The sequence below is a fragment of the Macaca fascicularis genome, chromosome 4, assembly GCF_037993035.2.
Source record: "Macaca fascicularis isolate 582-1 chromosome 4, T2T-MFA8v1.1".
Lineage (NCBI taxonomy): Eukaryota > Metazoa > Chordata > Mammalia > Primates > Cercopithecidae > Macaca > Macaca fascicularis.
The window spans coordinates 1,335,419-1,360,823 of NC_088378.1; the positions used below are offsets into that span (position 1 = coordinate 1,335,419).

At 41.9% G+C, this 25,405-nt stretch overlaps 1 protein-coding gene across 18 annotated transcripts in view; it reads left to right on the forward strand.

Moving 5' to 3' along the window:
- The window catches only part of WDR27 (WD repeat domain 27), a 275,520-nt gene that overhangs the window by 1,400 nt on the left and 248,715 nt on the right, over positions 1–25,405 (forward strand). For 15 of the 18 annotated variants that reach the window (XM_074036702.1, XM_074036704.1, XM_074036705.1 and 12 more), the window contains exons 2-3: positions 8,839–9,034; positions 24,140–24,281. In XM_074036702.1, coding sequence (XP_073892803.1) covers positions 8,846–9,034; positions 24,140–24,281 — 331 coding nt within the window. In that variant the 5' untranslated portion in view covers positions 8,839–8,845. Of the gene's footprint in view, positions 1–8,838; positions 9,035–11,196; positions 11,226–24,139; positions 24,282–25,405 lie in introns of those variants that run through there. The other 3 variants (XM_074036703.1, XM_074036706.1, XM_074036714.1) reach the window with 3 other exon arrangements.

A 25,405-nucleotide genomic window follows, 5' to 3' on the forward strand; every position in this document is an offset into this window, starting at 1 on the left:
GTGTTCCATCAGTCACTCAGCAACATCCTACAGTGTCACTGAAGCATCCTGCTTCAAGGTACCCACATCAGTCAAGGTAGGCTGACAGAAGGGACCTCAGCTTCATGGAATAAATGTTTCTCTCTTGCTTACACAGCAGTCCAGCCTGGTGTCCTGGTCACCCTTTAGTGGGAGCAGCACAGGCCGCCAGGTGCCACCACCGTGGCCCCTCTTCTTAGCCTTTGGAGCCCTCCACCTCCAGCATGAAGGGCTGTGCACGGGCTATGACAGGACCAAGCCTGTGCATGCGTGGTGTGTTTTCCAGAACAGAAATTTTGGTGCACGGCTACTCTCGACTCCAGAGAGGCTGGAAATGTGGTCCTGCCATGTTCTTAGTGGCTCCAGGGAGGAAGCAGAAAGAGCTTGCGAAAACTGCCAGACCACAGAAATAGAAAAATGAATATTTTAACAGAAAAATAGCTTTCTATGGAAATGGTATTAGGGGCCATCTGACCTCTGTTCAGTGAGAGGATAGGTTGGGGTTCATTTAGCTGCCCTGGATTCATGTCCTGGACACAGATATGTATGTGTATGTGTGTGTGTGTGTCAGTGTGTCCCTGACTATGATTCTGCCTGCACCAGACACTCCTTCATCCCCGTCTGCACCACCCTGCCATGGAGCAGGAGAGGCAGGAGAGGTAGGCATTGAAGCCGAGTACACTGAGGCAGAGGTAGGCATTGAAGCCGAGAACACTGAGGAACGAGGAGAGGTAGGCATTGAAACCGAGAACACAGGAATGGGCAGAGGTAGACATTGAAGCTGAGAACACTGAGGCAGAAGTAGGCATTGAAATGGAGAACACTGAGGAGCGGAGGTGTTGGGCAGCTGGAGAGGTGGGACGTCAGCTCGTGCACACTGGGGCCAGACTGACCCAGAGGTTCTGAGCGCAGGCTAGTGCTTCCTCCTGAAGGTGGCTTATGTGTCCTGACGAGGCTTCTTCCCTCTTTGGCTTCACACCATTGTTTTCTGTGAACTCTTCACACTAGTGAGTCATGGTGTTATTTCTTTACTATGCACACATCAGGAAATGCAAGCACATTCATATTCTGTCTTTATTTTGGAAACAATTCCAGCGATGTCAGACGGGTGTCAGGAGATCGTTTTTTGTTGTTTCTGCTTTTGTTTGTTTGTTTGTTTTTGAGACAGGGTCTCACTCTGTTGCCCAGGCTGGAGTGCAGTGGCATAATCTTGGCTCACCACAACCTCTGCCTCCTGGGTTCAAATGATTCTCCCGCCTCAGCCTTCCAGGTAGCTGGGACTACAGACACGCGCCACCACGCCTGGCTAATTTTTGTATTTTTAGTAGAGACGGGGCTTCACTACGTTGGCCAGGCTGGTCTTGAACTCCTGACCTTGTGATCCACCCGCTTCAGCCTCCCAAAGTGCTGGGAATACAGGCATAAGCCACTGTGCCCGGTGTCTGCTTTTGTTTTTAAGACATGAAGGGGTCCTGTGCTTCAGGCATGGAAGAGGTCTTCAGGTCTTCAGATTGCCTTTCTCCTATGACCCTGGGCTCTCTGACCCCACACCTTTCACCAAACCCGTTTAGATCAGACAGCTTTTTATATGTGTGCATGTTTGGGTGCATGCGTGGGATTCTGTGTGTACATATGTGTATACAGGTGTGAGATTTTGTGTGTGTGTATGCATGTGTATATGTGATCTCTTGATCTCTTGCTTCACAGCTGCCCATACCTTAACTTCTTCCTTGTAAGCTTCACTGCACCATTCTTCCCAAGATCTCCTAGCACCATCTCAACCGTTGGGTCACCCTAGACTCTTGCTGTCGATTGCTTGTTCTAGTCTTACTTCAGGGTTCAGTCCCGATAGGACACACACAGATCAGTGTGTAGACGTATGCTGGGTATTGTCATTTCATTTGTACAGTTTTCATTTTGTAGGCAGTTTTATTCGTTTGTTAATACTGCAATGACAAACTAATGCAGATTTGGTGGTTTAAAACAGCACAAATGGATTATCTTACAGTTCTGGAGGTCACAAATCCAAAATGGGTTTCAAACTGTGCTAAAATCAGGGTGGCATTGGGGCTGGCTCCTTCCAGAGTCTTCGGGTGAAAACTCTTCTCCGTGCCTTTTCCAGCTTCTAGAGGCCACCACAGGCCTCAGCTCCTGGCTCCTTTTTCTGTCTTAAGAACGGTAACCACAGCAGGTTGAGTCCTTCTCATGGTGCATCATCATCCCAGCTTTTCTCTCTCTAGCTTAGTTAAAGAAAGTATTTAAATTGAACATACCCAGATAATCCAGGATAATCTCTCTTCTGAAGCCCATCTGATTAGTAACCTTGAGTCCCTTGGCTGTGTAACCTAATGTTTGCAGAGGTTCTAGGGATGAGCCTGTGGACATCTTAGGGAGAGTGTTACTCTGCCCCCAGTGTGCCCTGGGGTATTTAGACTCCTCACCATTCAGCTAATAGGTACTATTTTATGTAATTGGTGCAAAAGGACAATGCTAGGCGCTCTGTAATCATTTAGAAATGAGAGAAACAAGATGACTTTTTGAGTGTTATCCTCTAAAATGGACACACTGGATTAGAGAAGAGATGTCTGTTTCTTCCACAGTTACTCGAAAGAAATTTTGGTGCAATGCCTAGAGGAAGTTACAACTGATGTTTCAGCATTTGACATAATGTATCCAAAGCAGTATCTATGCTTCTCCCCTGCGGGAACCTGTTCTCTCCCAGCTCAGAAAGTGAGGTATCTTGTCGTTCAGGCCAGAAAGCTAGGAGCCTCTCCTGATTCCTCAAATTCCTCTTCAGCAACCAACCCGTACTGGCTTCCATCAGTCCTAGCTCAGAAATAACGTGTGGTGTCCATTTGCTTAAACCCTGCTCTTAGGCTCCAGCACCAATGATCTTTTGAAAAATAGAAGTTTTAAATTTGTAAATATTTCGTTAAAGTTTTTGTTCATCCTTCTTGATATTTTTATATATCTAAGCATTACTATTTTTGTTGTCTCAGCATCGACCTCCTCTTGGCAAAAAAATCCTCTAGTCCCTGGATTTCCTCTGGACTACCACCCTTCTCCCTCTGCTGACCAGGACTCAATAGAGAGGTCTGTGTCCGAGGCCTGACTTCTTGGCATCATTTCATCCTTCTGATTACATGATTAATTCAAACATGGAAAGTGTCTCAGACAGGCCCAAACTCATGAGAAATGTTCAAGGATCAATGGAAAGAGATGCTTTCTTCCCCAGCACTCTGCAATGTGAGAGGCCGCGCTCGGGCGCTGTTGGCCGTCTTTTTGCCACCGCATAGGAACAGACAATGAGCAGCAACTAGACAGGTGGAGCTGAGGGTTGGGGAGACAAGGGGGCTGTCCTGACGGTGTTGATGAAGCTGCTGTAACCTTTTAATTACACATTAAACTCTTTCTTTCCATCAGATTAGGTCGAGCTTGCTTTCTGAGACACGAAGTAGACATTTTTCAATGTCATTTTTAAAAACATGTGCATTGTATTCCACTCAACGTAAGAACCGTTGCTACATTTCATATTATAATCAATGTTACGGTGGACAGCCTTGAAGAAATAAATTTTGGAAAAGGTAGAATGATTTACTTGTTATAAATATATAAAAGTAGAATTTTTGATTGCCAGATAAGTTTATGTCAATTCTCTTACCAGCAGTGTATGTGGAAATGTTTCTGTGTGTGTGCGTTCATGATTTATTTATTTGTTTATTTTTTTGGGACGGAGTTTCGCTCTTGTCGCCCAGGCTGGAGTGCAATGGCGCAATTTCGACTCACTGCATCCTCAGCCTCCCAAGTTCAAGCAATGATTCTCCTGCCTCAGCCTCCCGAGTAGCTGGGATTACAGGTGCACGGCACTATGCCCGGCTAATTTTTGTATTTTTAGTAGAGAAGGGGTTTCACCATGTTGGTCAGGATGGTCTCAAAGTCCTGACCTTGTGATCCGCCCACCTCAGCCTCCCAAAGTGCTGGGATTACAGGTGTGAGCCACTGCGCCTGGCCTGACTGTTGCATTTAACAAGGCACAAATTCATGTTAATTTTATTCTGTGGTGTAGTTTAAGTCCATTCTTTCTTTGTTGACTTTCTGTCTTGATGACCTTTCTAGTGCTGTCAGTGGAATATTGAAATTCCCCAGTATTACTGTGTTGCTATGTCATTTCTTAGGTCTAGTCATAATTGTTTTATGAATTTGGGAGCTTCTGTGTTAAGTGTGTATGTATTTAGGATTGTGATATTTTTCTATTGACTAATCCTTTTATCATTATATAATGTCCCTCTTTGTCCTTTTTTTTTTTTAACTGTTGTTACTTTCAAGTCTATTTATGTTGTTTTATGTAAGAATAGCTTCTCCTGCTTGCTTTTTGTTTCCATTTGTGTGGAATATCTTTTTCCTCTCCTTTACCTTAAGTTTATGTGAGTTCCTATGTGTTACATGAGTCTCTTGAAGACACCAGATACTTGATTGGTGTATTTTTATCCATTCTGCCATTTTGTATCTTTTGAGTGGAGCACTGAGACCATTTACATTCAACGTTAGTATTGAGATGTGGGGTAGTGCTCTATTTATTATGCTAGTTCTTGCCTAAATATCCTTTTTTCGTTGTGTTATTGTTTATAGGGCCTGTGAGATTTATGTTTTAAGGAGGTTCTTTTGGTGTATTTCAAGGTTTTGTTTCAAGATTTAGAACTTCTTTTACCACTTCTTGTAGTCCTAGCTTGGTAGTGGCAGATTCTCTCAGCATTTGTTTGTCTAAAAAAGACTATCTTTCCTTTGTTTGTGAAGCATAGTTTTGCTGGATACAGAATTCTTAGCTGACAATCATTTTGTTTAAGGGGGCTAAAGATATGACCCCAATCCCTTCTGGCTTGTAAATTTTCTGCTGAGAAGTCAGCTGTTAATCTGATAGGTTTTCCTTTATAGGTTACCTGATGCTTTTCTCTCACAGCTCTAAAGATTCTTTCATTCTTCCCGACTTTAAATAACCAGATGACTGTACCTGGGTCATGATCCTTTGTGATGAATTTCTCAGGAGTTCTTTAAGAGAGTATCAGTTGCTATGTTAGAAGGGGTATATACAGTTTCCCTAAGTTGGTCCAGGGGAGGCATCCTGGTTTCTCAGGTGATGGGCAGGGCCATAGTGTTCCCAAGAGTTTATGTCTTTTGTGTTTGGCTACCAGGGTGGGTAGAGAAAAACCATCAGGTGGGGACAGGGTTAAGGGGATCTGGGCTCAGACTCTCCCTGGGCAGGGCTTGCTGCAGCTGCTGTGGGAGATGTGGGAGTGGTTCTTGAGCCAATGGAGATATGTTCCAGAAGGGATTATGGCTGTGTCTGCTGCATCACATAGGTTGCCAGGGAAGTGGGGGAAAGCTGGTAGTGGAAGACCTCACCCAGCTCCCACGCAGTTTGTGAGGCTGGTCTTGCTCCCACAGTACCCAGCTAACAGCGCCAGGTTTAGATGCAGACAGCCTGTGTGTGGGACTCAGTCCCAGCCCAGGCCATAAGCTTCCGCGCTGAGAAAGCAAGCATGGCTGGCTTTCAGGTCTTGCCCTCCCCATCTGCCCACAATGTTGGCAGCTCCTGTGCTCATATCTGTAGCAGTTCCCTTTTACCCACTCCTGATTCTGCTCAAGGAAGTTCGTGCCCAGTCTAAATTATCACAGAATTCAGTTGGAAGCTTCTTTCACCCTTTGACCTCTCCCTAATTCCGCTGGCTGTCTTTTCTGAGGGAGGACCTCTGTGAGAAACAGTCAGGGATGGCTTCCCTGGACTAGAGCTGGAGACTGGGAATGCCTACAAGGCTCTTCTCACTGCTGCTTCTACTTTATATTTCGCTTGGCTGCCTAAATATGCTTCAGCTCTAGGTAAGGTTACGTCCTTCTCCTGTGATATGGATTTTTAGATTCCCCAGTGGGGATGTGTGTTTGGAGGCAGTTTTTTTCCCCTCACATTTTGGGAACTCACAGTTTTTTGCCTGTCTCATGGAATTTGCAGTGAGAATTGCATGAATTGCAGTGGCCTGCTGCTTCTTTCAAAGGATCTGTGAATTCTTTCAGTTTTTTTGGTACATTCCTGCGGTGGTTCTTGGAACAGAACTTCACAGTATGAGTCTCCACATGCCTTTCAGTCCATCCTAGTGGGAGACGCACATTATCCTTGCCTCCTGTCTGCCATCTTCTTGCCTAACTGCTTTAAAGGGTTATTGTAAGAATGATATAATCTATGTACTCATATATACAAACCTGCTTATTAATGTCTACAAAAGTGGTCTGTAAATTGCAAATTGGCATGCAAATACTATTATTTGTAAAATGTGCTGCTGAATTCTATGGGAATTACAGAAGAGAATAAGATAATGATACTGCAACAAAAGTTTACGTTGAAGAAAAAGGTGAAACTCAGTCACAATTTGAAGAGTGTATTATTAACATTTTTGAAACAACTATAATGTTTTGTGTATTCTTTGTCTCCCAAGATGTTTTATGCTTTGAGAAGCAGTGGATCTGGTGACAGCAGCTTCATATTGTCCCCTCAGGACACATCTGCCCAGCACCTACTGCCATGCTCAAGTTACAGAGTCTACAGAGTAACCATGGTAGCTTTGGAAGGTGTAGCTATTTTCATATGACGCTCAAAGTATCTTTGCAAATATTAAAAAAAAGTGAGATAAAAATTGTGAATTGGAGACAAATGTGCCTTAAAATAACGTACACATGCTTTTATTTTGTTTTTCTCCAAATATTGAGACTTTTCAAGCCTTTAAAAATCACCTTTTATTTATTTTATTTTATTTTATTTTATTTATTATTTTTTTGAGACGGAGTCTCACTCTGTCGCCCAGGCTGGAGTGCAGTGGCGTGATCTCAGCTCATTGCAAGCTCTGCCTCCCGGGTTCACGCTATTCTCCTGCCTCAGCCTCCTGAGAAGCTGGGACCACAGGTGCCTGTCACCACACCCGGCTAATTTTTTGTATTTTTAGTAGAGACGGGGTTTCACCGTGTTAGCCGGGATAGTCTTGATCTCCTGACCTCGTGATCCGCCTGCCTTGGCCTCCCAAAGTGCTGGGATTACAGGCGTGAACCACTGCACCCGGCCAAAAATCCCCTTTTATTTATTATAACACAGAGCATTTGTTGTAAGGGCAATCATAGAGTATAAGGCCTCTAATTGTATTTTGAGAACATTTGTCAATTACATTATCACCTTCCTGGTACCTTGGCCTTATGAATATTAAAACAAGGGTTTCTAATCGAGACCTGTATTGAAAATGTTTGCTGGCTTCTTTTGAAGTGTTTTCCAAAGATGATCTGAAGTCCATTTTCCTTTGCCTCTTTTCTCTTGTGAAATTCTGCTCCCCACCTGCACACAGGAAATTGTTATTGCTGCCCCGCCCACAGCACAGAAGTGGTGCTGAGGGTTCATAGTCTGTACTGGAATGTCAGATTTCTCAAATCACGGGGCCAGGAGGCAGGCAGGGAAAGGTCCTGCTGATGAGTGGCACCCCACAGTTCTCTTTCTTTCTTTGCAATTCCTGTCTGACCAAGGGTCCTTCAGACAGAGGATTCCATCCTAGCAGTCCGGCCATGGATCCATGTCCCGCTGCCTCCTGAGGTCAAAATAGTTTAGATGGTGTGAAGTGCTGGGAAGGAGGTGGATGGGGTGGGGGGCAGGGATGGGAGCCAGCTCTCAGAGGCCTCTGCTGAGACCTGGGAAATGGGAAGAGCCCCCAAGTTGCAGAGAGGAGGAGGAATGGAGCATGAAGATAAAGTTTGCGTCCTGAGGCAATCAAAGCCCTGCTGTGTTGTAAGAGCTGGAAGAAAGGGTAAATAGAAAGAGTAGCAGTGGAGGGAGGAGGCGGTGAAGAGGAAGAGAGGCAGAGGTTGGGTTAGCAGAATCCCTCAGGGCCAGCATGAGGAGCACAGGGGTGGATTTTTCGAATCCACATGGCCAGCATGAGGACTGCACGGGTGGGGCTTTGAATACCCACAGCCTGCATGACCCCGCTGGATGTTTGGGTGCTTGCCCATCACTTTCTAAGCAGGTCATTTGTCTGTGCCTTTAAGTGCATTGATTGCTGGCCTGCAGTGGGTTGTGGGATACAACAGAATCAAGGATGACCCCAGAGCCATTCCTACATGTTTCCGAAGTGATTATGCTGTGAAGTTAAGTGTAAAGTTGGATGAAGATCTGAAATGTTTTATTGTCAGTGTTTCATTAGTTTATGCTCTATGAAACATAGCCAGTGAATCACTGATTATAGAACCTGTGGTAGCTTAACTGTAATTACATAGGGTGTTGTGAAATTGTTCAGTAAAGCCCAGGTTAGCTATGGGAGATGTGGGTTCCAATTGCAGTTCCCTAACAACTGATTTGCTGTGGTCAATTCAGAAAATAACTTTGTGTCTTAGTCATTTCAGTAATCAACGTTTACAATGCTAAGTGCCAGCGCTGCCCCGATGCCATATGGATCATTGTTTAGTCTTTGCCTCTCAGTAACTGTTCTCATTTTACAGTTGTGGAAGCTGATTGAGAAAGCCTAAGCAAGGTCTGTTAAGTGGGAATAGTGGAATTTGAGTCAAGGTTTGCTTAATTGGAAAGCCCATGAGAGGAATGGAGCAGTTGTGAATGTGGAACCTCCAGAGTTTTCAGCGATTTCTCGTGTTTTTTCTTGGGGTGAGGAGAGGTGAATAAATACGTATGATGTGGTATGTGTGTGTGGTCAAACTAGTAACTATCAATAGGTAATAGACTTTTTTTCCTATATTAAGTATAATACCTATAGTCATCTTATATGTACTTTTTGTTTTCAGATTGAAGATGGAAAATCCCCAGGACATTTTCTCAAGTAATGGTGGCTGTCTAAGTGATATAGTTATAGAAAAATATCTGGTTGAATCCAAGGAGTCTGTGTCTCATGTTCAGCTTGCTTGTAGCATGCAGGACTGTGCTTTCCCTTTGGATGGGACTGAACTTTGTATATGGAACACGAAGAGTCCTTCTCATCAGGTATTGAACAAGTTCTAAGTCCAGTGTCATGAAGGCCTTGCCCTTGTCTCTCCATGTCTTTGATGCTCTTTGGACAGCATTACCCTCTGTGGATTCAGCTACCAACTATGGGAGAAAAATATCGATAAAAACATTATATTATTTTATTTTAAAATTTATTTTTATTTTACAATATTTTTATGTTTAGAACACAAGTGATCTGGAATTTAAAAGTTTCTTCAGTTAGAAGCTGATCAAGAAAAGATTCATCTTAACATAATCAAGTCTCCTACATTTGAATATTTAGATTGACCTCACTTTTTCAGTGAAGTATAAACTACTTAGGAAAAAAAAAAGTTCCACGTAATAAGTGCATGTTGTGATGACTATAACTAAATGAATATGCCCAGGTAACCATCCCTAGGTCATACCTTGTCTCCATCAATGCCCACTTCTCTCCTGCCCAAAAGGCAACACTAATTTGACTTCTAATACCATAGGTTAGTTTTGCTTATGATGAACTTTATATAAATGTGATTATACGTTGCGTACTTTTTTGTGCTGGTTTCTTTAATAGCATTATTTTATGAGATTCATTCAAGTTGTTCGTTTTCATTGCTACAGAGTATTAGGATTTATTAGGTACCACTATGCCCTTTTTGAAAGGCTAAACTAAAAATACATTTTTATTATAGAGTAATAAGTAGAATTACATTCTACTTATGTAAAGACTATACTTTATCCATTTTTGTTGTAGAATAGTAAGTAGAATTACATTCTACTTATGTAAATAGACCACACTTTATCCATGCTTGTGTTGGTAGACATTTGTTGTATTTCAGTTTTTTTGGCTGCTGGATTCTTTCGTATGTCTTTTGGTGCAGACACATATAATTACTGAATTATAAAGGATACATAAGCAGTTGACTCTTGAACAACGTGGGTTTGAACTGTGCTAGTTTACTTATACACGGATTTTCTTCAACCCAATGTGGGTCAAAACTATAGAATTTTCAGGATATGAGAACTGTATATTTGGAGGGGCACATTTCCATATATGTGGAGTCCACACAGCCAACTGTGGGATGTGGGTATACACAGATTTTGGTTTATGTGGGATTCCTGGAATGAATCCTTCATAATAGTGAGGGATGTCTGTATTCAGTAGATAATGCCAAGCAGATTTCCAAATTGGTTGTACCAATCTGTAGTTCTTCTAATGGTGTTTGACTTTCAGTTGAACCATATCTTCACCTAAACTTGTTTATTTTTATTTTAGCCTTTCAAAAAGGGCCTAGTGGTATCTAATTATGATTAGTAATTCCGTGATTATTAATGATGTTTAGCACATTTTTGCACATTTATTGGCCATTTAGATATTCTTTTTTGTGATATATGTTTTCAAATCTCCTGCCATTTTTTTCTATTGGATTATCTTTTTTCTATTGATTTGAAGGAGTTCTTTATATTATAAATATAAGCTTTCTGTTGTCCATTTAGATTAGTTTGCATTTTCTAGAGTTTTATGTAAATTGAATCATATGGCAGTTTAATTTTGTGTTGACATGTAATACTTGTACATATTTTGGGGCTATATAATATTTTGATACAAGTATACAATGTGTTATGATCAAATCAGGGTAATTGGGATGGCCATCACCTCAAACATTTATCTTTTTATTGTGTTGGTAACATTATAGTTTTTTTCTTCTGGCTGTTTTGAATTATATAATAAGTTAATATGAACTCTGATTTTCCTCCTGTGCTATTGAATACCAGAACTTATCTAACTGTATTTTTTTTTATTCCTTCTCCCACTTCTTTTCATTCTCTCCACTTCCCTTCCCAGCCTCTTTTAACCACCGTTCTACACCCCTCTTCCACGAGATCCACTTTGTAAGTTTCCATATATGAGTGAGAACATGTGATATTTGTCTTTATGTGCCTGGCTTATTTAATTTAACATAATGACCTCCAGTTCCATCCATGTTGCTGCAAATGACAGGATTTCAGTCTTTTTTATGGCAGAATAGTATTCCATTGTGTGTATGTACCGTATTCATTTATCCATTTATCTGTGGCTGGACACTTAGGTTGATTCCATATCTTGGCTGTTGTGATAGTGCTGCAATAAATATGGGAGTGCATTATCATATAATGTAATTATTTGTCTCTTTGTACAGGTTTTAACTTGATGTCTGCTTTATCTGATGTAAGTATAGCTACTCTTGCTTGCTTTTGGTTTCCATTTGCATGAAATATATTTTTCCATCCCTTCACTTTAATACTATGTATGTCTTTATTGGTGAGATGAGTTTCTTGTAGTCCACATATAGTTGGGTCATCTTTTTCTTTTTATTCAGCCAGTCTATATCTTTTTAGTAGGGAATGTTATTTATTTACATTCAGGGTTATTGATAGGTAAGGACTAATTCCTGTCATTTTATTGATTGTTTTCTAGTTGTATATCTTTTGTTCCTTACTTCTTACTGTTTATTTTTTCACTTGGGTGGTTTTCTGTAGATTTGATTCCTTTGTTTTTCTCCTTTGTGTGTTGGTTCTACCAGGGAGTTTTATAGTTTTCCAGGTTTTCATGATGGTGGATATCATCATACTATTTCCAGGTATAAGACTCCCGTGAGCATTTCTTGTAAGACTAGTTTAGTGGTGATGAATTCTTTGAGTTTTGTTTGTCTCTGAAGATTTATATTTGTCCTTCATTTCTGAAAAATAGCTTTGCTGGGTATAATATTCTTGGCTGGAAGTTTATCTATTTTCAGTACTTTGAATGTAGCATCCAATTCTCTCCTGAAATGTAAGGTTTCTGCTGAAAAATACGCTGTTAGTAAAATAGAGATTCCCTTATATGTGACTTGATGCTTTACTCTTGCTGCTTTGATTTTTTCTTTGTCTATGGATTTTGACAGTTTGACTATAATGTACCTCTGAGAGGACCTATTTGGATTGAAACTATTTGGTTATTCGACCTTCCTGGACCTGGATTTCCATCTCTTTCCCAAGACTTGAGGCATTCTCTGCTATGATTTATTAAATAGTTTTCCTCACCTTCTCCCTTATCTTCTTCTGCTAGAATGCCCGTATTATGAATATTTATTTGCTTAATGATATCTCATAACTCACATAGGCTTTATTCTTTTTTATTCTTTATTCTTTTTTTGTCTGCTGGTATTATTTCAAAAGTCCTGTCTTCAAGTTCAGAAATTCTTTCTTCAGCTTGATCAAGCCTAGTTGCTTAATCTAGTTGTTAAACCTCTCAATTATGTTTTTAAATTTTATTCATTGAATTCTTTAACTCTAGGATTTATCTTTGGTCCTTTGAGCTGCTCAGCTCACCTGGTGGTATGCCCCCAAAGGCAACCCGTGGGTCTTTTTCTTGAGTCTGAGACATGGGCACATAGCTGCTTGTTGGGCCTGGGAGCATGCTTACCATGGTCAGCCTGCGAGACTGTTTCTCAGGCGTTTTTGGAGACTTGGGGACATTGGGCAGCCTAGAAGTATTTCTTCTTGTGGCAGGGGTGCCATAGGGGTGTTTCCCAGGTCCTGAGCACAGGTGTTTAACAACTCTGCTGGCCCGGGGTGAATCAGCTGTTAGGAGGCTCAGGAGCCTCTCCTGCTTTGGGGAGGGTGTGTAATGGTTTGGCTAAATCAAGGGCAGGTTTGTCCTGGGCAGGACTGCTGGGCTGTTTCTCCGGCTGGAAGTGCAGTGGCGAAGGTTGGTTTCTGTGTTGTGCAGGGCCAGACTCACAGCGGATCCTGGTCCCAGGCTTCATGCAACTGGGGTTGTGACACTCAGCCACCCATGTAGGCTTGGTGTAGTAAAGATGGAGCCCCAGGGCTGGAGAATGGCAGTGACTTCTGGCCCCCAGAGCAGGGCACGCTCCGGAGGCAGCTCTGATCTCAAGATGGTGCTGTGCTACAGCAGCTTTGGCTCACAGGGTGGGTGGGGAGTGAGGAGTGCACACTTCGTGCTCCTAATCTGGGGTAATGCAGCAGCCTGAATTTCCAGCAGCTCCCAAACTGGGCTCAGGGCTTGCAGGGACTGTGGGATTCTCCTGTTGTAAAGACTTCAGGTGTTTGTGGTGGTGATGTGGGTGATTGGGAATCTCTTGCTTACCTTTTCCTTGCAAGGGGAAGTCCCTTCTGACTCTGGGCAGATTTGACCCAGGCGGGGGAGGTGGGACTACAGAGGCCAGGCACCTCCATGCCGCTCTCCTGGACTTCCAGTCACCACAGGTGCATCTTCAGTTCCTCTGCTGTGTTGCAGTGCTCTTCCTTCCACACTCTAGTGAGATCTTAGCTGTTTATTTATTGCCTTTTTTTTTTTTCTTTTGGAGGGGGACAAGTGCCAGGTGTCTCTAGTCAGCTATCTTGCTAATATCTCTCAGTCTAGTTGTCAGTTTCTCCAGGTACAGTATGCTTGATTGGCATTTTTTCTTTCTTTCCCTGAATATATCACGACCTCACCTCACTTCTATCGTATAAGGTTTTTGCTGAACGGTCTGCTGCCAGGCATATTGGGTCTCCCTTATGTGTTATTTACTTATTTTATCTCAGTGCTTTCAAGATCCTCTCTTTGTCTTTGACCTTTGAAAGTTTGATTATAGTATGTCTTTGGGTATTCTTATTTGGGTTGAATCTTATTGGTAACTTTCGACCTTCCGGTATGTATTTATATCTCCAGGTTTGGAAAGTTTTCTATTATTTCTTTGAATAACCTTCTACAACTTTGTCTTCCTCAGTTCCTTCTTGAACTCTACTAACCTGAATATTTGCTCTTTTGTTGTCTCATAGCTCCCGTAAGCTTCTTCATTCCTTTTCATTTTCTTTTTTCTCCTCTGACTGTGTATTTTCAAGTACTGTGTCTTTGAGCTCACTGGTTATTTCTTCTGTTTGCTGAATTCTGTGGTTGATGCTATCTATTGCATTTTTCATTTCACTAATTGTATTTTTTAGCTCCAAAATTTTTGATGTTTTTTTAAATTAACAATCTCTGTTAAGTTTCTTTGGTGATTTCAGAGTTGATTCTCTGGTTTTCTAAATTTTCTTGAGATTCCTTAAAACAGCTATTTTGAATGATTTGTCTAGGGATCACCTATATTCATTATTTTAGGGTCAGTCTGTTGCACCTTATTTTGTCTGTTTGATGGGGTCGTATTTTCCTGAGCATTGCTGATGCTTGTGGACATGTGGTTACGTCTGTGCACTGAGGGATTAGGTATTTATTTAAGTCTTCATAAGTCTGGCTTTGTTTGTGCCTGTCCTTCTTCAGCAGGCCTTCCAGGGATTCTACATAGGCTGACTGTTGAGTTCCCTGAGCCCATGACCGCTGTAGCCATCTCAGCATTAGAGGATGCTCTAAGCACAGGATTGCTGGGAGTCTTGCAAGAACTCTGAGATTGATACAGCTTTCTGGCCCAGATGGACCTGGGTAGGACTCAGCGTGGGTACTGGGGCTCTGTGGGAATGCTGACCAGGCATCTGAGTCCAGAATGCTGTCCTAGTGGCCCAGACAGGTGTGTCACCCAGCAGGTCTCTGCACAGGTGAGGAATGGGAGTTGAGATTGGGAGTCCATGGATAGTTTTCTAACAGCAGTGAGAGGGGCCAGAACTGAGACTGGGTCCCCTCAAGATCTGCTGTGGGATGGAGGTTGGAGAGCTGATTTTGTTGGCTCAGAGGATCATGTGTCTACCAGGGGGACCCTGCACCAATAAGATAGTTTCCCAACTACAGCAGGATGGGCTTGGAGCTGAGACTAGGCCCCTCTGGGATCTGCTGTGGGACAGAGGCTGGAGAGCCTGTCACATTGATTCAGAGGGTTGCGTGTCTCTGAGGAAGTCCCTGCAGAGATGAGATAGTTCCCTAATTTCAACAGGAGGAGTTGGACCTGGAACTGGGCCCCCTTATGGTCTGCTATGGGTGGGAGACTGGAGAGGTCAGTCTAGTTGGCACAGAGGAGCATGCATCTCCCAGCAGGTCTCAGCACAGCTGGGATAGTTCCCTGATAGCAGCAGAAGAGCCCAGAGCTGAGACTGGGTACCCTCAGGATTGGTCATGGGAGGAAGTGTGGCAGGCCTGTCAGGGAGGCTGAGACTCCCAGGTTGCAAGATATGGGCGAGTCTCCCTGTGAGTCTTTGTGTAAGCAGCTCTTACCTGGGACCTCAGATGAGGGAATTAGAGCCAAGCCACAGGGCAGCTTTCAGGTTCATTGCCTAGACCAATGTCAACAGGCAGATAAGCCCTTCTGTCAGTTAGTAGAGTGTGTGATTCCTGCCAGACTCTTTGGCTGGTGGTTTTGTTTGCAGGCTCAAGGCCAAATGAGGTGGTAGCCAAGCCCCTTGGAGGACTGAGCCATTTCTGGGCTTGAAGCTAAGAGCATGCTTAGTGAATCAGCCACCTAGGTGTGGGTCTGAACTCTCGAAATGACCTTCTAAGATCTTGACTCCACTGGGGTTTCACAACTTCAACGTGAATTCTGAGGCTCCTGTAGAGAGACTTTTGACCATGGATGGGTACAGAATTTTTCTTATTGTCGGAGGATATGAGTGGGTTAGCTTCTATTTCACCAGCTTGGTGATATCCGATATTTACTCATTTTGTCTGGCTTTCTTCACTCAGGATAATTGAGATCCATGTTGTTGCATTCAGTAGTTCATTCTTCTTTATTATTGAGTAATATTCATTGTATGGATATACTGTACTCTATGCATTCTCCTATTGGTCGGAATTTAGGCTATTTTTAGTTTTTGACTGTTGCAAGTAACACTATTAGGAAAATTTTGTTTGTGTCTTTTGTTTTATAAATGTCAGGTCAAAGTGGCTAATAGTCTTCAAGTCTTCTATATTCTGTTGATTTCATGTCCAGTTGTTCAGTCAGTTATTGAAAGAGACATATTAAAATCTGTGACTCTAATTGCGAACTTATCTGTCTTCCATTAGTTTTTACTTTGTGTATTTTGAAACTCTGTTATTAAGCACATTTGTGTTTTATATTTTTTATGTCTTCTTGAAATCACTTCATTTATTATAAAGTGACATTGTTTTTTGATCCCTGGTAATATTTCTTGCTCAGAAATCTTTGGCTACTTTCTATTTTCATTAATGTTAGTATTGTATATCTTTCATTTCCTCTCTCACAACCTTTATGTTTTTGTTGTCATGCATTTTACTTTTACGTATGCTACAAACCTGACAATCCATTATTACTTTTGTTAAACATTCAGGGATCTTTTAAAGATATTTAAACAATAAGAAAAATACCTTCATTTTTCTTTTTTAATTTTTTTTTTTTTTTTTGAGATGGAGTCTCGCCTTGTCACCCAGGCTGGAGTGCAGTGGCACAATCTCGGCTCACTGCAACCTCCTCCTCCCAGATTCAAGTGATTCTCCTGCCTCAGCCTCCCGAGTAGCTGGGAATACAGGTGCGCACCACCATGCCTGGTAATTTTTTTTGTTTTGTTTTGTTTTGTTTTGTTTTGTAGTTTTAGTAGATACAGGGTTTCACCATGTTTGCCAGGATGGTCTTGATCTCGTGACCTTGTTATCCGCCTGCCTCAGCCTCCCAGCGTACTTGGATTACAGGCGTGATCCACTGCGCTCGGCCTTTTCTTTTTTAATTTTAAGGCTCTTAAATTTAAGAAAGAAAAATATCTTACACATCTACCCACGTAATTATATTTTTGGTGCTCTTCATTCCTTTGTGTATATGCATGTTTCCGTCTGGTAGCATTTTCCTTCTGCCTGAAGTATTTTATTTAACATATGTTTCAGTGCAAGTATGGTGATAAATTATTTCAGCCTTTGTGTGTTTAAAAATGTTTTTATTTTGCCTTGTTTTTGAAAGGCATTTATATTGAGTAGAGAATTCTAGTTTGACAGATTTTTCTTCAGGTTTTTAATATCTTGCTCTTCTATCATTTCAGTGAGGATTCTATTATTATCTTTATGTTTGTTCCCATGTATACAGTGGGTTATTTTTGTCTGGCTGCCTTTAAAACTTTCTATATTACCAATTTTGAACAATTTGTTCATCCTATGTTTTGGTGTATTTTTCTTCATATTTCTTATTTTTGTATGTATTAGGCCATTTTTGCATTGCTATAAAGAAATAACTGAGACTGGGTAATTTATAAAGAAAAGAGATTTAATTGGCTCATGGTTCTGCAGACTGTACAAGCGTGGCACCAACATCTGCTTTGCTTTTAATTAGGACCGCAGGAACCTAACAGTCATGGCAGTAGGCGAAGGGGGAGCAGGTACTTCACAGGGTGAAAACAGGAACAAGTGGTCAGGAGGAGGTGCCATACGCTTTTAAATGACCAGATTTCATGAGAACTCACTCACTGTGGTGAGGACAGCGTTAAGCCATGAGGGATGAGCCGGCATGACCCAAAAACTTCCCATCAGGCCCCACCTCCAACACCAGGGATTACATCTCCACATGGGATTTGTAGGGGACATGCAAACTCTATAATTCCACCCCTGTTCCCCTAAATCTCATGTCCTTCTCACATTGCAAAATACAATCATGTCTTTCCAACAGTCCCCCAAAGTCTTGTCGATAAAAGAGTCAAACTCTGTAAAATATTTTAAGAGATTTATTTTGAGCCAAATATGAGTGACCATGGCCCCTGACACAGCCCTCAGGAGGTCCTGAGAACATGTGCCCAAGGTGGTCGGGGCACAGCTTCATTTTATATATTTCAGGGAGACATGAGACATCAATCAAATAGACTTAAGAAATACATTGGTTTCATTCAGAAAGGCGGGACAACTCAAAGCGGGGGCTTCCAGGCTATAGGTAAATTTAAACATTTTCTGGTTGAAAATTGGTTGAGTTTGTCTAAAGATCTGAGATCGATAGAAAGGAATGTTCAGGTTAAGGTAAAGGATTGTGGAGACCAAGTTTTACTGTGCAGAGTCAGCTCTCAGACAGCAGACTTCAGAGACAGCAGGTTGTAAATCATTTCTTCTTGGTCTTAAAAGGGTGCCTGGCTCTTAGTTGATTATCTCCTGGATCTGGAAAGGAAAGAAGGAAAACAAAGGGGGAAGGGGTTTCTCTATAGGATATGGATTTTTCTCACAAGAGACTTTGCAGGGCAATTTCAAGGTATGGCAAGTAAATATATTTTGAGGTAAAACATTTTGATTTTCTTCCTTGTTATGCCAGAGTCAGATTGGAAAGTAAGCCACAATATAAAGGGTCAAATAAAACTGATCTTATGAGAATTTATGGTTTGTAGGGCCTGACTCCCTAGACCCCTTAGAAAAGAATTTGGGCAAGATAAAAAAAAAAAAATCAGAGCTTAGTCCTCAGCCTTAACTTGTTCCAGCATCAACTCAATCAAAAGTCCCAGGTCCTAAGTCCAAAGTTTCATCTGAGACAAGGCAAGTTCCTTCCACCTATGAGCCTGTAAAATAAAAAACAAGTTATTTACTCCCAAGATACAAAGGGATTGTAGGCATTGGGTAAACATTCCCATTTCCAAAGGAAGAAATTGGCCAAAAGAGAGGGGCTGTGTAGGCCCCGTGCAAGTCTGAAACCAAGCAGGACAGTCATTAAATTATAAAGCTCCAAAATGATCTCCATTGACTCTGTGTACCACATCCAGGGCACACTGGTGCAAGGGGTAGCTTCCAAGGCCTGGGGCAGCTCTGTCCCTGTGACTTTGCAAGGTTCAGCCCTTGTGGCTGCTTTCACTGGTTATTGAGTGCCTGCAGCTTTGCTAGGAGCAGGTGCAAGCTGCTGGAATATCTGCCATTCTGGGATCTGGATGATGGTGCCCTTCTTCTCACAGCTCTAGTAGGCAGTGCCTCAGTGGGAACTCTGGCGGGTGCTCCAACTCCACATTTCCCCTTGGCACTGCCCTAGTAGAAGCTCGCTGTGAAGGCTCCACTCCTGCAGCAGGCTTCTGCCTTGGCACCCAGGCATTCTCACAAATCCTCTGAAACCTAGCTGGAGGCTGCTGAGCCTCCTTTACTCTTGTACACTGTGTACCCGCAGGCTTAATACCACATGGAAACCACCAAGGCCTGTGGCTTGCACCCTCTGAAACAGCAGCCCAAGCTGTATCTGGGGTCCTCTGAGCTGAGGCCAGAGCTGGAGAGGGGAGCAGTGTCCTGAGGCTGTGTGGGGCAGCAGGCCCTGACCTCCAAAACCATTCTTTCCTCCTAGGCTTCAGGGCCTATAATGGGAGGGACTGCCTTCGAGATATCTGGAATGTTTTGGAGACCTTTTTCCCGTTGCCTTGGCTATCAGCCTTTGGTTCTCTTTTTAGTTAGGCAAATACCTTAAGTAAATGGTTGTTCCACAGCCTGCTTGAATTCCTCTCACCAAAAACACTGTTTATTTTTGCCACATGGCTGGGCTGCAAATTTTCTGAACTTTTGTGCTCTGCTTTCCTTTTAAATATGAATTCCAGCTTTATGACATTTCTTTGCTCCCATATATGGTTGTAGGTTGTTAGAAGCAGCCAGGAGACATCTTAAATGCTTTGCTGATTAGAAATTTCTTCCTTCAGGTACTCTAGGCCATCACTCTCAAGTTTAAGCTTCCACAGAGCCTTAGGGCATGAACAGAATGCAGCCACGCTCTTTGCTGTGGCATAACAAGAGTGAGCTTTGCTCCAGTTCCCAGTAAGTTCATTTCCATCTGAGACTTCCTCAGCCTAGACTTCACTGTCCTTATCACTATCACTGTTTTTGGTCACAGCCATTTAACCGGTCTCTAAGAAGTTCCAAACTTTCCCTCATCTTCTTGTCTTCTTCTGAGCCCTCCAAACTCTTCCAACTTCTGCTGGTTACTCAGGTCCAAAGCCACTTCCACATTTTTAGGTATCTTTATAGCAATGCCTCACTTCTTGGTACCAATTTTCTGTATTAGGCCGTTCATGAATTGCTATGTCAATGAAAGAGTCAAAGTCTGTAAAATATTTGAAGAGATTTATTCTGAGTCAAATACGAGTGATCAATGGCCCGAGGCACAGTCTTGAGGTCCTGAGAACATGTGCCTAATGGTCAGGCTGCAGCTTGCATTTTTACAATTTAGGGAGACATAAGACATCAATCAATACATGTAATATATACATTGCTTAGGTCCCAAAAGGTGGGACAATTCAAAGTGGGGGCTTCCAGGGCATAGGTGGATTCAATAATTTTCTAAATTGCAATTGGTTGAAAGTGTTAAGTTATTGTCCGAAGACCTAGACTCAATAGAAGGAATGTCTGGGTTAAGATAAGGGATCGTGGAGACCAAGGTCCCCACTATACATAAGAAGCCTCCAGGTGGCAGGCTTCCGAGAGAATAGATTGTAAATATCTATTAGACTTTTAAAAAATGCCAGAGTCTTAGTGGCCTACAGAGGGAAGGGAATCTTCTGCAGAATGTAGATTTTCCCCGTAAGGGACAGCTTCCCAGGCCTATGTCAAGATATAGTAAAGAAACATAATTGGAGTTAACATATTTTAATTACCTTCTTTATCTATCATGTGATGTTATACCAGAGTTAGGTTGGAAAGTAAGCCACGTTATATAGGGTTAAACAAAACCTCTCAGAGGAGACTTTATGGTTTTTAGGATGTGAATCCTTAAGCCCCTTGGATAGGAATTTGGGCAGGAGAAGAAAAAAGTCAGAGTTTAGTTATAACAAAATACCTGAGACTGGGTAATTTATAAAGAAAAGAGATTTAATTGACTCATGGCTCTGCGGGCTGTACAAGTGAGGACTAAACTCTGATTTTTCATCTTGCCCAAATTCCTACCTAAGGGGCCTAGGGAGTCATGCCCTACAAGCCACAAATTATCATTAGATGGGTTTTATTTGACCCTATATATCATGACTGACTTTTCTATCTGACTCTGGCATAACATTATGAGATAAGGAAAAAATATTCAACCCCAAAATATATTTCCTTGCCATACCTTGAAATTGCCCTGCAAAGTCTCTTGTGGGAAAAATCCATATTCTCTAGAGAATCCCCTTTCCCCTTTGTTTTCCTTCATTCCTTCCCAGATCCAGGAGATAATCAAGTAAGAGCCGGGTACCCTTTTAAGTCCGATAAGAAAAATTTTACAGCCTGCTTTCTCTGAAGTCTGCAGTGAGCTTCCTCTGCACAATAAAACATGGTCTCCACAATCCTTTATCTTAACCTGAACATTCCTTTCTATTGATCTCAGATCTTTAGATAAACTCAACCAATTGTCAACTAGAAAATGTTTAAATTTACCTATAGCCTGGAAGCCCCAGCTTTTGAGTTGTCCCGCCTTTCTGAATGAAACCAATGTATTTCTTAAGTGTATTTAATGAAACCAATGTATTTCTTAAGTGTATTTGATTGCTGTCTCATGCCTCCCTAAAATACATAAAACCAAGCTGTACCCCAACCACGTTGGGCACATATTCTCAGGACCTCCTGAGGGTTGTGTCATGTGCCATAGTCACTCATATTTGGCTCAAAATAAATCTCTTAAATATTTTACAGAGTTTGATTCTTTTGTTGACACAAGCATGGCACCAACAAATGCTTGGCTTCTGGTGAGGGCCTCAGGAACCTTACAATCATGGCGGAAGGCCAAGGAAACAGGCATGGCATATGGCAAAAACAGGAGCAAGGGGTGGGGGGAGGTACCACACACTTTGAAATGACCAGATCTTGTGAGAACTCACCACGATGAGGATGGCAACATGCCATGAGGGATCTGCCCCCATGACCCATACACCTCCCTGTAGGCCCTACCTCCAACACTGGGGATTACATCTCAACATGGGATTTGGAGGGGACATCCAAACTTTATCATTGAGGTTCTATGGGTTTATGGTTTTCATCAAATTTGGAAAATTTTCAGCCATTATTTCTTCAAATATTCCCCTCATCCCAAACGTTGTGGACTCTGTTTACTTGTATGTCAGATCATGTGAAGTTTCCCACAGCTCACTGATTCTCTTTCATGTTTATTAATGTATTTTTTCTCTCTTTCATTTGTATATATTTTCTATTGCTTTATCTTTAAATTTACCAGTCTTTTCCTCAGCAACGTCTAATATGTGGTTAATCCTACTAAATGTTTTTTGAAATGGTATCTAATTCTAGTTTTCATCTCCAGAAATTAGGTTTGGGACTTTTAAATATCTTCTATGCCTCAACTTTTGAATGTATGGAAAAACTTTTAATAATGGTTTGAATGTTCTTGTCTAGTAATTCTAACATTTGGATCAGTTTTAGTTTGGTTTCAAGTCTATCTGGATGACTTGTAGGCATTGCATTTCTCTATTCCTTATTTTTCTTTGTTTTTGACTAAATGGTCTTGTCTCCTTGAATCCCTGGTTATTTTTTAGGTTGCTGGACTTTATATATGAAAAAAAAGTATAGCTGATTTGATACTCTGGATTATCTTACATTTTTCCAGATCAAATTTATGTTAGCTTCTGGTCACTGGTCATGTTTAGGGCACTGGCAGTCCTGGATTACCCTGAACTAGTCAGGTATTAAGACAATTCATAGCTGGGTGTCAGTTCTTATGAGGGTTGTTTTATTGACAGTTATCTTTACTCCTTGGATTTTGTCTTTTTTGGGGTTCCCATTCTAAGCCGAGGGGGTTTAGCAGCATGCCCATCCCTCTCACCTTAGTAGATTGTATTCTAGGCAGACATTTACTAAAATCCATTCATATTTCTTTACAGGAAGAAATATAGAGTTCTCAACATTAAGGCAGTCAGCTGTCTCTCAAAATTACTTTGTAAGGTGACAGAAATCTTTGCCCATCTCCCAATATGATAGTTCTGTTTGTGTCCCTGAAGATGACTCATTTGATTATACCGTTTTTGTGCCCTTAGCCCCTTGAATCTCAGCTCCTCAACTGCCTTGGGGGAATTGTCAGAAGACTCTCTTTATAGTAGATATCTTTATGGGACAAGTGACCCCAGATGCTGGGGTCACTTCCCTCATTTTTTTTCTTCCCTGGAATCTTGTTATCATAATTCTTCATGACTTGGTTGCTTTCTGATGCCTTCAAAATGTGTGTCTCTGTGTGTGTGTATGTGTGTGTGTGTGTGTGTGTGTGTGTATTTAATTTTGTCCAGTTTTTCTTGTAATTCTCATCAGTAGGGTTGGTACTGATGAGGTGATGTATCCTGCCTTTACTAGAAGTGGAATTCTCCAGTGATACCTCTCATATCAAGCTGCCCGTTGTCTATTTAACATCACCTTATAAGCATCTCAACTTACTATGGACCAAATGGACCATGATCTACCCTAGTCCCATCCCATTTTCCCTTTGTATTTTGTTCTTGAGGCATCATTCACCCAGGATTTTAACCTCAAACCCTATCCCTTTGCTTTTGTTTTTCCCTCCATCCCTCCATATCCATTGGTCACGGAATCTTCAGTCATCATCTTCTCTCCATCTCCATTGTCACTATCTTAGTCCAGGTCTCTACTGGATTTCCCTTGAGTGTTTTCATGCATTCCCATCTGTCTCTCCAGCCCAGTGCACCCCCAACACTCGTCTGCTCCATACTTTTAGGAATGTTTTGTTCCTGGAAAACAAATCTAGTCACTGTATTATTCTGATTGTGCATTTTTTTGCTGGATTTTAATTTCCTAGAGTGCTATCAACACTCCTTGTGTAGTTGCCAAGGTCCCCACACCTGGGCCTCACCTTTCTCCAGCCTCCTCTCACTCCTTTCCTTGTCTCAGCAGTTTCTTACCCCATGCCTTGTTTTCCCTGGGACCTCATTGCTCCCCTCCTTTTGTCAACCCCTCATTCCTCTCCTTATTCTTCAGTTTTCAGCTCAGCTGTTACCTCTTCTGGTATGTAGTGGAGACATATTCTATATTTGGTTAACTAACAAGTTATAAAGAAATGGAAGAACGAGGTAACCGGTATCTTTTTATTAGTGTGCGTCACAGTGAATAGCAGTGAAATGGTTGAAAGAATAATTTAGTAGTACATAGCAGAGATTTTAACAAATGAATTAACAATGAATATGTAAAATGAATGTATTTGAAAAACTCAATCTTTTAATTTCTTAGGTTTGAGGTTATGTTGTTATACTCTTATTTTTAAATATTGTCTGTAATCTGTGTTTTATTTTTGTTAATTTTCTCAGCTTCTAATCTTACGAGGACACCATCAGCCAATTACTGCTATAGCTTTTGGAAATAAAGTGAACCCACTTCTAATCTGCTCAGCATCGCTGGATTACGTTATAATGTGGAACCTGGATGAATGTAGAGAGAAAGTACTTCAAGGTAAATGAAAATCTAAAACTTGTTTTTAAAAACCTACAAAAGGAATAACTCATCCTTCAGTATACTTGGTACCACCCAAGGGTGTTTCTCTTGGGTAGCACCAATCCCTCGGGGATTTGGGATAATTTTGTATTCCCTTTACCTTGAAACCAGGCATGCAAGCAGGGTGCTTTATATGGGAAGGGCACCAGGCCATTCAGACTCACTGACCTTTGCTGCGTGTTATGCTGATCTTACAGGCTCATTGGTTTTGATCTTATGTCCCTTTTTATTTTAAGAACTGTCAATTTTGTATCAACCTGAAAACATGTAGGAAAGTTGAAATATTCTTTTCTTGCACAGCAAGGTTTCTTGAGCACCTGTAATATTTCAGGCTGGAGACCAGTAGTGAATAGGAAGGGCTTGATCCCAAATCCTGTGGAAGTCACAGCTCAGAGTTTGAGAGAGACCCTGTGTAAGCCAGCGACCGAGTGGTTATGAATTGTGAGTGTGCAGTGGAGAAGGCAGATGAGGCCAGGGCAGCACGCACATACATGGGGGTACTTTGAGATACAGGATCTCAGGGAGGGGCATGTGGGCTGAGGGTGAGAAGGGATGGGATAGGCGACTGTGCTTTTGGCAGATGGACCCAAATGTGCCAAGGCCCTGGGAAGAGTGAGAACCTGCCTCTGTGCTTGGAGCGTGCTGATGTTAGGAGAGTCTCATCTGAGAAAGTTGAAAAGTTAGGTAGGGACCACATTAAGGAATTTGAGTTTTACGGAATTATATAGAGAAGTTAGAGGATTACGTTAAAACATAAATGCAAAGAGACTATAAACCTATGTATTCTATGTAGGGACATGAGCACGTATCTCTTTCTAGACTGGGTGGCTGTGTGACATGAACATATGTGTCTCTCTAGGCTCTGGGTGGCTGTGGGACATGAGCACATGTTTCTCTGTAGACTTGGTGGCTGTGGGACATGTGCACATGTGTCTCTGCCAGGCTCTGGGTGGAGTATATCTGCATTTTGCTGGTGATAGGTCCGTGGTGCACACTAGGACCAGATGACCTTGCCCGCCATTTTTTCCTTCACCTTTGTGGATTTGCATGACGGACTGTGCATCAGGCTGCAGCTGCTGCAC